Source organism: Maylandia zebra, linkage group LG17 (assembly GCF_041146795.1).
Source record: "Maylandia zebra isolate NMK-2024a linkage group LG17, Mzebra_GT3a, whole genome shotgun sequence".
Classification (NCBI taxonomy): Eukaryota; Metazoa; Chordata; class Actinopteri; order Cichliformes; family Cichlidae; genus Maylandia; species Maylandia zebra.
Genome location: NC_135183.1, coordinates 38,325,080 through 38,339,504, shown reverse-complemented (window position 1 = coordinate 38,339,504; position 14,425 = coordinate 38,325,080). Strand labels below are relative to the sequence as shown.

At 42.1% G+C, this 14,425-nt stretch overlaps 1 protein-coding gene across 3 annotated transcripts in view; it reads left to right on the top strand.

The window, feature by feature from the left end:
* Positions 1-14,425, top strand: part of anos1b (anosmin 1b) — a 54,335-nt gene that overhangs the window by 4,002 nt on the left and 35,908 nt on the right. For all 3 annotated transcript variants that reach the window (XM_004553838.3, XM_004553839.3, XM_004553837.3), the window contains exon 2: positions 11,183-11,230. In XM_004553838.3, the coding sequence (XP_004553895.2) occupies positions 11,183-11,230 (48 nt within the window). The remainder of the gene's footprint in view (positions 1-11,182; positions 11,231-14,425) is intronic.

Sequence of the window (14,425 nt, the reverse complement as noted above, 5' to 3'; positions counted from 1 at the left end):
GATTAGAAGAAATCAGAGAGGAAAAGGACGCAGAGCCTCAGAGGTTTTAAAAAGAGTCTGTGTGTTTAAACCAAAATAAAAAGCACATCAAAATTCTGAGGAAACAAGGAAACAAATTTTCTTCTCAGCCACATCCTGGAGAGTTGCATCACTCCTCGAAACTATTATAGGACAGCTTAGAGAGCACACGGATTGATTGATGGGTAGGAGTATGTTAGAGCATTCATTCCCTCTAGAAAAAAGAAAAAAGCCTTTAGATAACAGTTCCAGCAACTACGACATCAGTAAAGACAAACCGAGCTTTACTCATCCTCCTCAGTCACCACACTCAGACACAAACACACACATTGCTTCCTCTGGCTTCATGTGGGTGAACTTTGTGTTTTTGGCTCTTTCTCAGTGTGTGTGTGTGTGTGTGTGGCTAGTGTGTAGCCACTAGAATTTGAGTCACCAGTTTTCTATTTACACCTCTCTTTATGCTGCGTCTCTGGGTTTTCCACTACTTTCCCTTGTATGGCGTAATAGTGTAATTATAGCTCTTTCGTGTGTGAGAGAGCACACTTAAATATATATATAAACATGTTGGTATGTTGTCATATTCCCAGATTCCTCCTTGATGTAAGCTCCTAAAATAAGCGAAAAACTCCCGTCTTGCCCGAAGAGGTGAATTATTTTACACATACGTAGTAGCTCAGATTAGCCCGTGTTCTTAGACGCTCACATGCTGTGGCGCTGATGGGATAAGGGCTGGCGGTAGGTTAAACGAGCTCCCTGTGCATCCTTGTCTAAGTGTGCGCATGCGTGCATCTGTCCCGACTACGCTGCGGTAGGTAACTCTAATCGGCCCAAAGGTCGGTCAGCCAACCAGTCACGCTCTGAAAAAGACCAGAGACAACGGTCAGGTCAGGTTGCACGGAGACAGACGAGGAGATAAGGGCAGGTGGGCAGACTCGGTCAAGCGTGAAGATGGGCAGAGGGATGGAAAGACAGGAGAGCAGGCAAGCAGGTGTGACAGACGCAGGTGAAGACAGACAACTCGGTGAACTGATACGTAGGCTATAGAAGTAGACTGACATGCAGCGAGACAGGCATCCGGGTGAGCGACGGCAGGAAACAAAGGCTTGTTTGATTCGCCTCAAAGATAAAGCCAGTGCAGCTTTGTGACTGCCCTGTCATTTGATCAGTGCATAGATGGTGATAAAGTTGTGGCAGTGTAAGAGCGACTCTCACCTGAAACCAGGACAAGAAATTCCAAAACAGTAAATCACAGCTGGAATGGCAAGGCTCTGAGGGCATGGCTTTGTTGCAGCTTTGGAAAGAAAGACTCTTTTGCCACATCTAGACTGTCGTGATATTTTATATGTGCTACTTAAATCCTTTTTCCCCCCCTTGTTACTCCTTTCCATTGATAAGGAGATAAATGTCACACGTACGTCTGGGACAAACAAAGAGCAAATACTGGCTTGGGTATGGCCTCACCTTGCAAGGCAACTGGAGTCTTGTGAGATTCACAAGATCACTTTTTAAAGACCATCCCCAGCTTGCCCGGCTTTGAAACTACGAGTTTACTACTCAGTAGGGTTGTAAATATCTGAAGAATCAACAGGTGGCACGCTGCCACAGTGCTCGACTGCAACTTTGCTTTTCCTGCTGGATGCTCCCCGTGGTTCATTAATCGAATTGGCTGTAATAGATCGTAACAGATGGATAGTTCTTCCAATAACCTGCCTTCTAAGGTGTGTTTCAGTGTTAGGAACAATAACTTTCTAAAGTCTCCACAGAAACACACATGCACACCGTTATACTCCAAGTTCTTTTTTGCACATTGTGCACATTGTTGCACTTTGTTTTTTTTGTTGCAATTTTTGCACATTGCACTTTATGTTGTCCTGTGTTGATGGTCTGTTATATGTAGCACCATGTACTGTAACACTGCACATGGTTGGAATGACAATAAAGCCACTTGACTAGGGCTGCCACAAACAATTATTTTGATAGTTGACTAGTTGGCGATTATTTTTGCGATTAGTCGATTAATCAGATGCGGATGCTGCGATGGTGCCTAGGCCTAACACGATGGGACCACGTCATGAACACCGACGTTAGAAAGAGGATGGGAATCACGCCAATCACAGATAAGATGCAAGAAGCGAGGCTGCGGTGGTACGGACATGTGGTACGGAGCGATGAGAACTCAGTGGTGAGAACAGCACTGCGGCTCAGCCCCCAAGGACGTCGACCTAGAGGCAGACCAAAGCGGAGATGGATGGACCGAATCAAGGACGACGTGAAGAAGATCGAAGCCGATCTGACCGACGCCCTTGACCGACCCAAGTGGAGACGACTTTGCAGAAAAGCGGACCCTGCAACTGAGCGGGAAAAACGCTAGGAGGAAGAAGTCGATTAATCAGATCATCATCCATTCAACATAAAACGTACAGCTTATTGCACCAGCAGCATCTGCTCTTATATAACTATCATTAGCTTACAGCTTTAAGTGTTTAAGGTCTGTGCTAACTAAAAATAAAGACAAGATGATAGTTTATTACATTTGACTTATATATCATGTTTAACCTGATATGCGAAGGACGGCGGTGGGTTTGAAAATGATTTGCCGGGAGTCCGGTGTTCTCACGGCTCTAGTGAGCCTTGCACCAGGCTCGCTATCGAGCTAGTGGGTAACAGACGTCTCCGAAAACGTCGGAGCGCTTTTGAAAATATGTGGTGTCTTGATAAACTGAGCAGATATTTGAGGTTTACACAGCTACATTCTCGCCTGAAAATATGTTAAACGTTTATTTTGTGACCCAGAAAGAATAATAAGAGTAATATTAAAACTAACTAGCTGCCGCCATTGTTGGAAACTGCGCTGGGCTGCACTATGAATTCTGGGACACAGCTTCTTCTTCTTCGGGGTTTAACGGCAGCTGGCATCCTTGTACATGCAGTGCTGCCATCTTCTGTTTCAGTCCGTTATTACACTCTTAAATCCTGCTACTTATTCCTGCGTCTTTTGTGATCTTACAAAGCTTCAAACGACGCGTCGACTATTAAATCAGTCGTCGACGATTTTGATAGTCGACTAATCGTGACTAGTCGACTAATCGTGGCAGCCCTACACTTGACTTGACTAGACTTGACACAGGTTGGCAGACAGTTGGTTTTCTTTGTTTTTACGCTCTTTGCGCTAACTCACTGGCGAGCTTCCTAGTTTGAATACTGTCAGTCTTCTCGTCTAAACCCCAGTTTCTGACGGAAGGAGAAGGAGAAAGCTTTAAGATTTGGGAATGTAATAAAATCCCCTTTGTTTTGACGCTTGTTGTTTACAGGATGTAGGGCGCCACGAACTCGAAGGTGGACACAACAATGAGTCATGGGGCTTCTGTCGGGAAGCTTTCGGACCTCAAGGCTGTTCTTTTGGGAAGAACTTTATATTGTGTTGAGTGGACGTTAGTCATGATATATTCATCACACAAACAAGCCGTACACCATCACCGCGTTTGCTTCTGGTCATCTGGGTGTGATTAGCAGAGTTAATGCCTGATGTTAAAGAGACTTTCTACTGCACCTCACCACAAGCGCTGACCACAGCACACACCCACACACACACTTTCTCCTCCTCTGTCTCTCCTGCACACACTTTTGTTTTTTTTTTAATCACTGCATCTGGCAGAAGTGTGATTTATATCTCTCTCCCCTTCAAACACTGACGGGTGTGTGCAGCTGCGTGCGTGCACGCTGACCGTGCACGCGTCGTCGTGTTTTATTTTAAAGGCTAATATCAGGTTGTTTTTCCTTCAGCAAAGATCAGCAGCAGCAACCATGTGGAAGTCCTTTAGCGCAAGTGTTTCCTACTCCGAGGGTCAGTCTTGTGCTTCTGATGGGTCTCTCGTGACAGATTTTTCTTGCGGATCCCAGAACTGAAAGTTTAAGACCCAACAAGTGGAAAAACTTAAGATTGCTTTTTTTGTCTTTTATTTTATTGTAATACAGTGGGGCAAAAAAGTATTTAGTCAGCCACCGATTGTGCAAGTTCCCCCACCTAAAATGATGACAGAGGTCAGTAATTTGCACCAGAGGTACACTTCAACTGTGAGAGACAGAATGTGAAAAAAAAATCCATGAATCCACATGGTAGGATTTGTAAAGAATTTATTGGTAAATCAGGGTGGAAAATAAGTATTTGGTCAATAACAAAAATACAACTCAATACTTTGTAACATAACCTTTGTTGGCAATAACAGAGGTCAAACGTTTACTATAGGTCTTTACCAGGTTTGCACACACAGTAGCTGGTATTTTGGCCCATTCCTCCATGCAGATCTTCTCGAGAGCAGTGATGTTTTGGGGCTGTCGCCGAGCAACACGGACTTTCAACTCCCGCCACAGATTTTCTATGGGGTTGAGGTCTGGAGACTGGCTAGGCCACTCCAGGACTTTCAAATGCTTCTTACGGAGCCACTCCTTTGTTGCCCGGGCGGTGTGTTTTGGATCATTGTCATGTTGGAAGACCCAGCCTCGTTTCATCTTCAAAGTTCTCACTGATGGAAGGAGGTTTTGGCTCAAAATCTCACGATACATGGCCCCATTCATTCTGTCCTTAACACGGATCAGTCGTCCTGTCCCCTTGGCAGAAAAACAGCCCCATAGCATGATGTTTCCACCCCCATGCTTCACAGTAGGTATGGTGTTCTTGGGATGGAACTCAGTATTCTTCTTCCTCCAAACACGACGAGTTGAGTTTATACCAAAAAGTTCTACTTTGGTTTCATCTGACCACATGACATTCTCCCAATCCTCTGCTGTATCATCCATGTGCTCTCTGGCAAACTTCAGACGGGCCTGGACATGCACTGGCTTCAGCAGCGGAACACGTCTGGCACTGCGGGATTTGATTCCCTGCCGTTGTAGTGTGTTACTGATGGTGACCTTTGTTACTTTGGTCCCAGCTCTCTGCAGGTCATTCACCAGGTCCCCCCGTGTGGTTCTGGGATCTTTGCTCACCGTTCTCATGATCATTTTGACCCCACGGGATGAGATCTTGCGTGGAGCCCCAGATCGAGGGAGATTATCAGTGGTCTTGTATGTCTTCCATTTTCTGATGATTGCTCCCACAGTTGATTTTTTCACACCAAGGTGCTTGCCTATTGTAGATTCACTCTTCCCAGTCTGGTGCAGGTCTACAATACTTTTCCTGGTGTCCTTCGAAAGCTCTTTGGTCTTGGCCATGGCGGAGTTTGGAGTCTGACTGTTTGAGGCTGTGGACAGGTGTCTTTTATACAGATGATGAGTTCAAACAGGTGCCATTCATACAGGTAACGAGTGGGGGACAGAAAAGCTTCTTACAGAAGACGTTACAGGTCTGTGAGAGCCAGAGATTTTCCATGTTTGAGGTGACCAAATACTTATTTTCCACCCTGATTTACGAATAAATTCTTTACAAATCCTACCATGTGAATTCATGGATTTTTTTTTCCACATTCTGTCTCTCACAGTTGAAGTGTACCTCTGGTGCAAATTACTGACCTCTGTCATCATTTTAAGTGGGGGAACTTGCACAATCGGTGGCTGACTAAATACTTTTTTGCCCCACTGTATGTGTGTGTGTATATATATATATATATATATATATATATATATATATATATATATATATATATATATATATATATATGAGCATGGTTTCTTGTTGTAGGACTTCATTAAAAAAAGCAGCTGGAGGCCTTTTTGTGAAGTCTGTATCTTTATTTTACAATATTCCGTCTTGATGGATTTGTTGTGTTGAATGTTGGCTTTTCATTTATAAAATATCCTTGAAGAAGAAACTTTAGCCAGATGAACAGCATCCTGTTTCACAACACTCCCCATCCTTTCCAGTCTCCTCCTATTAACTAATATTTATTTCCACATTTCACCTTCTTTTGACTGTCTCTTTATTCTTTTCAGTATCCTCCCTCTCTCTTACTTCCTCTCAGTCGCCCACATCCAGCTTCTTTTCTCCTTTTCTAGTCATCTCATGCAAGTCCACCTCCTCTTTCTCTCTCAGACTTTTTTTTAACATGTGCAGCTGTTTTGCCGCAGACACACATACATACACTTACCAAGACCCTATGAAACCTCACTCTGACCACCGTTTAATGGCCATACGGCACACAGACCCATCTAAACTGGCTTAATTGGCTCTGACAGCAAATATGTCCCATGAAATCGACTTGGGATTAGCTCATATGTGTGTGCATCCATATGTGTGAGTGTAGACTACAGAAGGCTCTAAAGTGGATTGACTGACACTGGAAGGATGTTATGGCATGAAGAAGACAGGAAAAAGAACGATACCGTGAAAAAGATTGAGAGCGAGGATGAAGATGTGAGGCCAGCAGGGGGGAACACGGCTTTATATCTCCTCTGTGAAAATCTGGAGATACTTAGCTGTCCTCGGTACTTTCGCTGGAAGATCTATAGTTTATCATCGGTGTCATTTTTAAGTCCTCTCCTGTCATTTTTACAGGAGTTGGCAGAAATGCAGAGACTTGGAAAGGCAGTGAGTCCAAATGAAACACAGAAGGAGTGACAGGGTGACCAAAAGAGGCTAATCCTCCGCTTCTGTAATCCCTCTGATGGTGCATGAATGTTCAAACAACCCTGCTTAAGGATCTATAAGCAGCACAAAGCAGCGTGATGTTGACAAAAACATAAAACTTTGGACTACCTATATACCTACATCAAATACTTCGTAGCAACCGATATCCATCCATGGTGTGTGTTTGCTAAGAAAACAGCACAAACTTGACAGATTTGCACTTATCATTTTGTTCCACTGTTCAGAAATCACACGGGAAGAAATGGAAGGTTCATACTTACAGCAGCTTTAATAGACCAGATAACAGCGCTCTCTCTCTCACCCATACTCTTGTCATTATTAGGTTCTTGCTAAAAACTAGCCTAATACCCAAAAGTTCATATAAATTCATCTGGCAGCTTCGGAAAGAGCTTCTGGGAAATGTGAAGAACGACAGCCAAAAGTATTAAAAGTGGTAAATTATACAACCCATCAGAAAGTACTCCTAGCAGCAGGTAGCAGCACTGAACATCACCAACTGATTGCACTAATGGATATCTGAGTTGCCTTTTGGGTACGTGGTAGCATAACAGCTCGGACTCATCGAGCAAAAATGTTTCACAGAGTAAGATTTAATATTGGCCAGTAAAAGTCACACAAACAAACCTGCCTTGTGAAGTGCATGTAGTATTTCTGCGAGGGCACATAAGGGTTTTCCTGTTTTGTTTTTGAATGGAAGCATATTTTCTTACACTTCAATGATACACCTCAATGTTGCAACGCTGAATTTATGCAGAAATAGATATTTAGCCGTCCTATGTTCTTCAGTGTAGATTCAGAGTGTGCACTCCCTTTTGTTTCATCGTCATTCAGCTGCATCTCCCTGTGCCCGGTTCTTCCTGATAAAAGGGAGTTCTTCCGCCCCACCATCAGATTGCGGAGGTTTTCTCTCTCTTACAATACGAAACGCCTCGAGGCGGCTGTTGCTGTAAATCAATTGTTGCGATCTAAATAAATTTAACTTGAGTGTAAAAGTGAACCTGTCTAAACTTCCAGGCTCACATTCAGTTTGTGTTTTCAAACAGAATCAGTCTGAGATGTTATCTTGAAAAGTTGTAATGTTGAGAGACTGAAGAAGAAGCTACTATAAGATGTGTATCCATAGCAACAGGGTTTTTGTACTGCAGACAGTATTAGCAAGCTTAGAAGTCAGCAGAGGAGGGAAGTGTTTCTCTCCGTGTCTCTATGCGGTACCATGACACCGGTTCCTTCGTTTCTGCCTCATCTGTTCTTCTCTGCATTTATTGTTCCCCACAGACTTGTTGCTAATCTATTCATTGGGGTTTACACAATTACTGTAATGTGCTACTGCTTCTGCCTTCCTTCTCTCTTCTGTGCCGTTTAAAGGCTGGTGTGCAGCAGCATTATCCCTTTAAACCTCCAGCACAGGTTACTATTAAGCCAAGGGTGTCTGCCCCGTCATTAGTCATTTAGTGATCACGGAGGTATAATGTCAGAGGTCAGGAATACCTCTTTTTTTTTTAGATACTTATAGATACTGGGAAACCTTGAAGCTTTGCTCAAGCTTAGCTCAAAATCTTCATTTCAATCTTATTCATTGTGTCTTTTTCTTGAAAGCTGACCAATTCTTCACTCCTGCCAACAGCTGGACAAGTGAGGCAGTAAGCAGCTGTAGCAGTGCACGGCGTGAGAGTATGAGAGGAATGAGGCAAACAAAATTTATGTCGAATTTGGGGCTCTAATCATTTTCACACATATACTCAATGGACGGTCTCTTTAGAAATCTGAGGTGACTTGCGGTTTGTTGGTTTTGGAGATGTAAAACAAGAATCTGGAGCTGTGTTCCCCGTCTTATAGTCAGCATTTAACTGTCTGACAGGCCTGTCTGAACACTTTATTTCAAAGTCTGTCTCAGGTTTAAGACCTTCATCACCCATGACTGATCTAGTGGCAGTAATTTCTTCACTTCCAGGCTTAGTGCTTGCACAAGTCACCCTCCATCCATCGATAACAATGTGCATCCGTTCTGAGCGTTACAAGCGAAAGCGTCAGTTCAGCATCTTCGGTACCGTGAAATCCCTTAACTCCTAATCTCTAACCTTTAACCCCAGCACTGTCACCTTAACTATAACCCCATAGCCCTCATAATACCAGAAGAACAAATGCTAACCTAAAACCCTGAAAAGGGTGTGTGTGTGTGTGTGTGTGTGTGTGTGCAAAGAGTTGAGCTGGTTCAGGCTAAATACAGCTCACTCAGGAGAGGGTTTAAGAGTTGTTAAGGGGGCTTATCCAACACACACTAGAGGCTCAGTCTTTCTCTCTGAAGGCATAGCCACATAACAACAGGCAGTTACACACAAGTATTATAATAGTTGTTTTGAAGGTGCACAAAGGCTTCATGATTTTTCTGATGATGACAAAGCATTTCAGAGGGAAGGGCCGCCTGTTGTGCCAAAACTGACTATCCTGCCAAAGGAAGCTCAAAACAGCTGGTAGAAATTGCTATTTAAAGGCATCAAAATGACTCAAAATCCTCGAATTATTGCAGAAAAGCCAAATGAAAACTTAATAGTTTGTTTTTACGCCAGTTTAAGGGCTCAAAAGGGGGTCTGTGAGTAGTTACAGCCACACTGTGAAACAGCCACACTGTGTTCATGGATAATAGTTCTCCACGTTCAATCCAAAGTACCGTATTTTCCGCACTACAAGGCGCACTTAAAATCCTTTAATTTTCTCAAAAATTGACAGTGCACCTTATAATCCGGTGCGCCTTATGTATGAATTCTGGTTGTGCTCACTGACCTCGAACCGATTTTATGAGGTACACGACACTCAAAAATCCGTCAAAAATGTTTTAGTACGACTTTGGTAAGCTACGAAGCCGCACCGCTTGATGGATTGTCGGCTACCGTAGTCAGAAGCCTGGCGGAGTAATCTATTCACTTCAATTCAATTTTATTTTTCTAGCGCCAAATCACAACAACAGTTGCCTCAAGGCGCTTTATATTGTACAGGTAGATCTTACAATAATAGATACCAAGAAAAACCCAACAATCATATGAACCCCTATGAGCAGCACTTTGATGACAGTGGGAAGGAAAAACTCCCTTTTAACAGGAAGAAACCTCTGACAGAACCAGGCTTAGGGAGGGGCGGGGCCATCTGCTGCGACCCCAATCTGGGTCCAAAACTCCGTCTACTTCAGGTTCCAAAGTCAAATGATCACTGCAGCATCACTGAGAGTTAAAAACTGTCTAAATTCTTTCATCTTTAATAAAATGATCAGCGTTGCTGCTTTACCAGGTGTAACAATTAAGTTTAACATCCAGGCATCCATGAAAACAGAATTTAACGGAGTTAGAAGTTAGCAGGAAGTTAGCTCGCTAGCTTCCACCTAAACATGATATAGCATGTTCTGACTGAGAGATTTCTGAAAAATTCAAACGTACAGCTCTGCTATCACTTCCAACATAAATGAAGACAGGAAACTAAACAGCAGTGACGTTTGTAGGGTTACTGAAGTTGGGCTAGCTGGTATATAATGATGTGCTACGTGATCGCTAGCGACACAGCTATGTTAGCATAACATAAACACAATGAAGCTGGAGGATGAACGCTAACTTTTTTCCATTCGATAAAAGTTAACATGAGGGTTCCCGATGGTTAGGGACAAATGCAATCGCATGGCAGGATGTTGTAAATGGACCAAACTTCAGTCAGGAGAACAACTGAGATAATCCATCCAGAACACGAGGTTAGTCATTAATATACTGCAACAACACGGGAATAGAGCAGCTGCAAGAGAATTCAACATTAATGAATCGATAGTACAGAAGTGGAGGAGCAAGAAGAATGAGCTGAGTAAGTTTAACTGGTCTGACTGTTCTGCTTAATGTGTCTTATAATCCGGTGTGCCTTATGTACGAAAACAGACCCGTTCATCGACAGTGCGCATTAAAATAAGGTATGATGGAAGACTGGCAGCCCGCCCAGTGTGTACGTAGCCTCTCGCCCATTCTTATGAATTTATAGAAGTGTCATTGCATGAATGATACAAAATAAATAGATTCATTAGTTCTGTATAGTTGTTGTCTAGACGGTGCACAGAGTCAAATAAGGGAAAACTCTGTGTGATAAGGGTGGGTTGGTTTGGTTGATTTTTATTTTTGTCCGTGTGGTCATGACATGTCGGATACCGCTGTCATATTGGTTACAGCAGCCGTGTTTACCGGTGGTCTTGACTCACTCAGCAATGAAGAGTGCAACACTCACACTTACAGATGCACACATAACCATACATCTCGCTGAGTGACGTTGTCCCTGTCTGGTTCTGCAGCCGCAAACCTAGAATGTTTAGTCATTTTTCACCCAGAGGATAATTACCTAAATAAGAGAAAGGTGGAGTGTGTGTCTGTTCGCATGGCTGGTTATGTAATTTTGTCAGTGACCTTTTAAGCAACAATATTTTGCTTTCTGTCTCCTTGTGCGTTATGCAGTAGTCACACATAAAGGGATTGAATGTGGGGAAGGAAACACGTCACGATTTATTTTTCTCTGTCTGTGTTTGTTCTAATCCTTCCTCATTCTCTCTGTTCTTTTCAGAGTGACCAAGTCCTGGTTTGGTGTGAAAACCACAGACGCTGTGCTCAGGTAAATACTACACACACTCACAAGCTTGGGCTATGACATCATACCAATTTGTTAATTTGGTCCAAGACTTACCAGGAACATTAAGCATATAACCAACCCCTCATTGTCCCGTTACCTCAAACATCAAGAAACAGTCCTAACCCCTAAACAAAATAGGAGCGAATGCCCGGGTTCGTCTTCTTTTAGCAGCATACCCTGCGCAGTGCCCAAAGCTATAGCCTGCCAAAAACACCTTCCTTGAAAATTACCTACACATTGTGTTGACACAGACCAAATCATCTACAATGGAGCACAACTGATTCCTCAGCAGATCTTATCTATCTGCCTGTTTTTTGAGCGGTATCTGCCTTTATAATGGTCGATAAATGAAAATTAAAAAGTAAAGAAGAGACAGGAGAAACATCCTTCAACCCTGTTATCAGTGTTGATGTTGCATAGTTTGTCCACCAGAGGGCAGTCTGCACGTATCTGTTCACAACTTGTGTTTAAAACATCGCAAACACAAAAACCAGCTAATCCGAGCCGAGTCGGGCAGCGTGGAAATGAGTAAATGAATAACTTCACATAACAAATGTTAATGGAGGGCTGTTTATGTTTTGCGTATCAGAAAGAAAAAAATGATTGAATATAATATATCTTTTCTAAATATCAGCCGTAGAAATCCTGTATCAGTCGGATTCTGTTAATCAGAAGGTAATAGTAAAGTTTATCTAACTTTCTCAAAGTGGGATTGCAGTAGCTAGTTGCTGTAGCTAGCTGCTGTAACAACTAGCTACAGCAACTAGCTAGTGCTAGTTGCCACTAGCCACTGCTAATAGCAACAGTTTAGTTACAGTTGTCTTGTGATAGCATAAAAGTACAAATGCAAATGATGGCATTTATTAAGGTCTATGGAGATTCTGCAGGGCCGTAAATCAACTTCACCTGCATAAAACTCTGGCTCCAGAGTTAGCAGTGAGGACCAGTTAATTGAAAAAAGTAATTAATTACTGATTACTGATTACTTCTCCATTAAGTAATCCCATTACTCTACTGATTACTTATTTTCAAAAGTAATTAGTTACTTATTAGTGATTACTTCCCCAAGAAAGTAATCCTGTTACTTTATTGATTGCTTATTTTCAAAAGTAATTTTGTTACTTTTTAAAAACATGCTACCCAAACTGAACACGTAATAAAGCAACAGACCTTTCAGCCCAATTGTAATTTTTTTCTCCATAATCCATTATATAAAACTGAATCATATGAAAAAGTCTCTTTTTAAAACTTGTTTTATTAATTTTAATCTTTTAACTTTATATATCAAGCAGAAATTAAATTATATGCAACAGTCTTTGACTTGAAGAAATGTGTTTAACATTTAAACCTATTTTCTGCATATTCCAGCATCTAAAATAAAATCATTTTTTGTGTTTACACTCACTCTTTCAAATAGATGCAAGTAAAACACAGCAACATGTCAGTGAATGTCACATTCCTGTGGCAGCGTGCTCGCTGCTCGCTCAGAGCTGAAGTTTAATTCTTCGCTGTACAAAGACGTTTTCTTCCCACGCAGAGTGTGCAGTGGACACTAATGCTTTTGTCGCTTTTTACAGAATCAAACTCAAAGTATTCTGAGTACTTCCAAGCTTTAAACGCTGCACGGTCGTACTCTCTCCATCACTCCATATTATCCACTGTTGATCTGCACACGTCTGTTGCTGCCACGAACGTCGTACACTCTCAAAATCAAAATCACACTTTAGTAGCACAGTAACGTTGCATGCTTATAGGAAAGTAACAGTAATCTAATTACTTTTTTTTGCAATGCTAATCCCTTACTTTACTCCTTACCTGAAAAAAGTACTGCGTTGCTGCCCGTCTCTGGTGAGGACCGCAGAGTCAAACCAAAGACAAAAATGTAAAAAAGATCAGAGGAAGTGAGATCTTTGCACTAGTTGTACTAAATGCGTTTGGCACAGATTTGCCTCCTGTCACATGATTAAAGCAGCCTTTTAAACTCAACACATGCATGCTTGTGGCTGTGTTACTGAATATCGTTTTTCAGCATATTATCTCGGTTTGATTAGCTGGCACATTTAAAACATTGGAAGCGTCAATTGAAAATGAGCAGAAAAATATGCACACGTGTTTTTTGTCCTCGGTGTGTACAAGAGCATACTGTAAACTATCCTGAGTCTGTAGCAACAAACTTGATTGTGCAACTGCACGTTAGAAGGCCAAGTGCCTCATAGTGGCCCACCTCAAAATGAAAAGGAACTTGGTGAGAGTGTCCCTATCCATTCACTCTCCTGTGGAGTCTTTAAGCCTCCACATTGCTTTCGTAATAGCACAGGTTGTGTTTTCATTTCAAATAATGTTCTCCTCTGTATCCCATTATCCATCCTCCATGGAGCAAAAATTAACGTGCTTATTCACTTTACACTGTCAGTAGGCTCAGGGTCTGTGTGTGTGTGTGTGTGTGTGTGTGTGTGTGTGTGTGTGTGTGTGTGTGTGTGTGTGTGTGTGCAAACATGCACGTGTGGTAATTCATTGTTTGGTTCAGGAAGCGTTTCCGTGCCCGGTATTTTTAGCTGCCAGTCTGTCCGCTCTACAGCAGTGTTTCCCATCGTAGTCTTATAGCAGGCCAACACACAAGACTGAAACTAGTTCTCCACGGTTTGGATGTTAATAATCATGTTTTAAATGTGTAAATACTAAATGCTAAAAACCTAAATCCAGGGAAATGCACAGCACTGTGCAAAAGTCCTGAGCAACCAGCCAGCAGCAGCCAGACTTCTCCAGGTTTTCTGAGATCTTTCAAAGTTCTTCTTTGAACTTTGGCTGCTTTATTGTTCATTTTCAGTGGAGTGGTTTTGTTTGTTTCGCCCGTGAATCATTCAAGCATGTTGTTTAAGTATGTTGTTACTAGCAGTTTATCACAAAACACATAATTTGTAATTTATTTTGTTGAAACTATGAAAAATACCAAAATATAACGCAAAAAGCAAAAAGATTCCTTAAGAGCCAAAACCTGACATATCTCAGCACAGTGTGTCAAATAATAGTGCAGAGTGTCCTTAAAGAAATTTAGGAAACTGGACAAGTGGAGGACAAAAGAATAAGTGGGAGGCCTGAAAACTTTATCTAAAGCTGAAAGTCATGTCCTTAAGAAATAGGAAAGAATCCAGCAAAGACCTGACACCAAACCAGAGA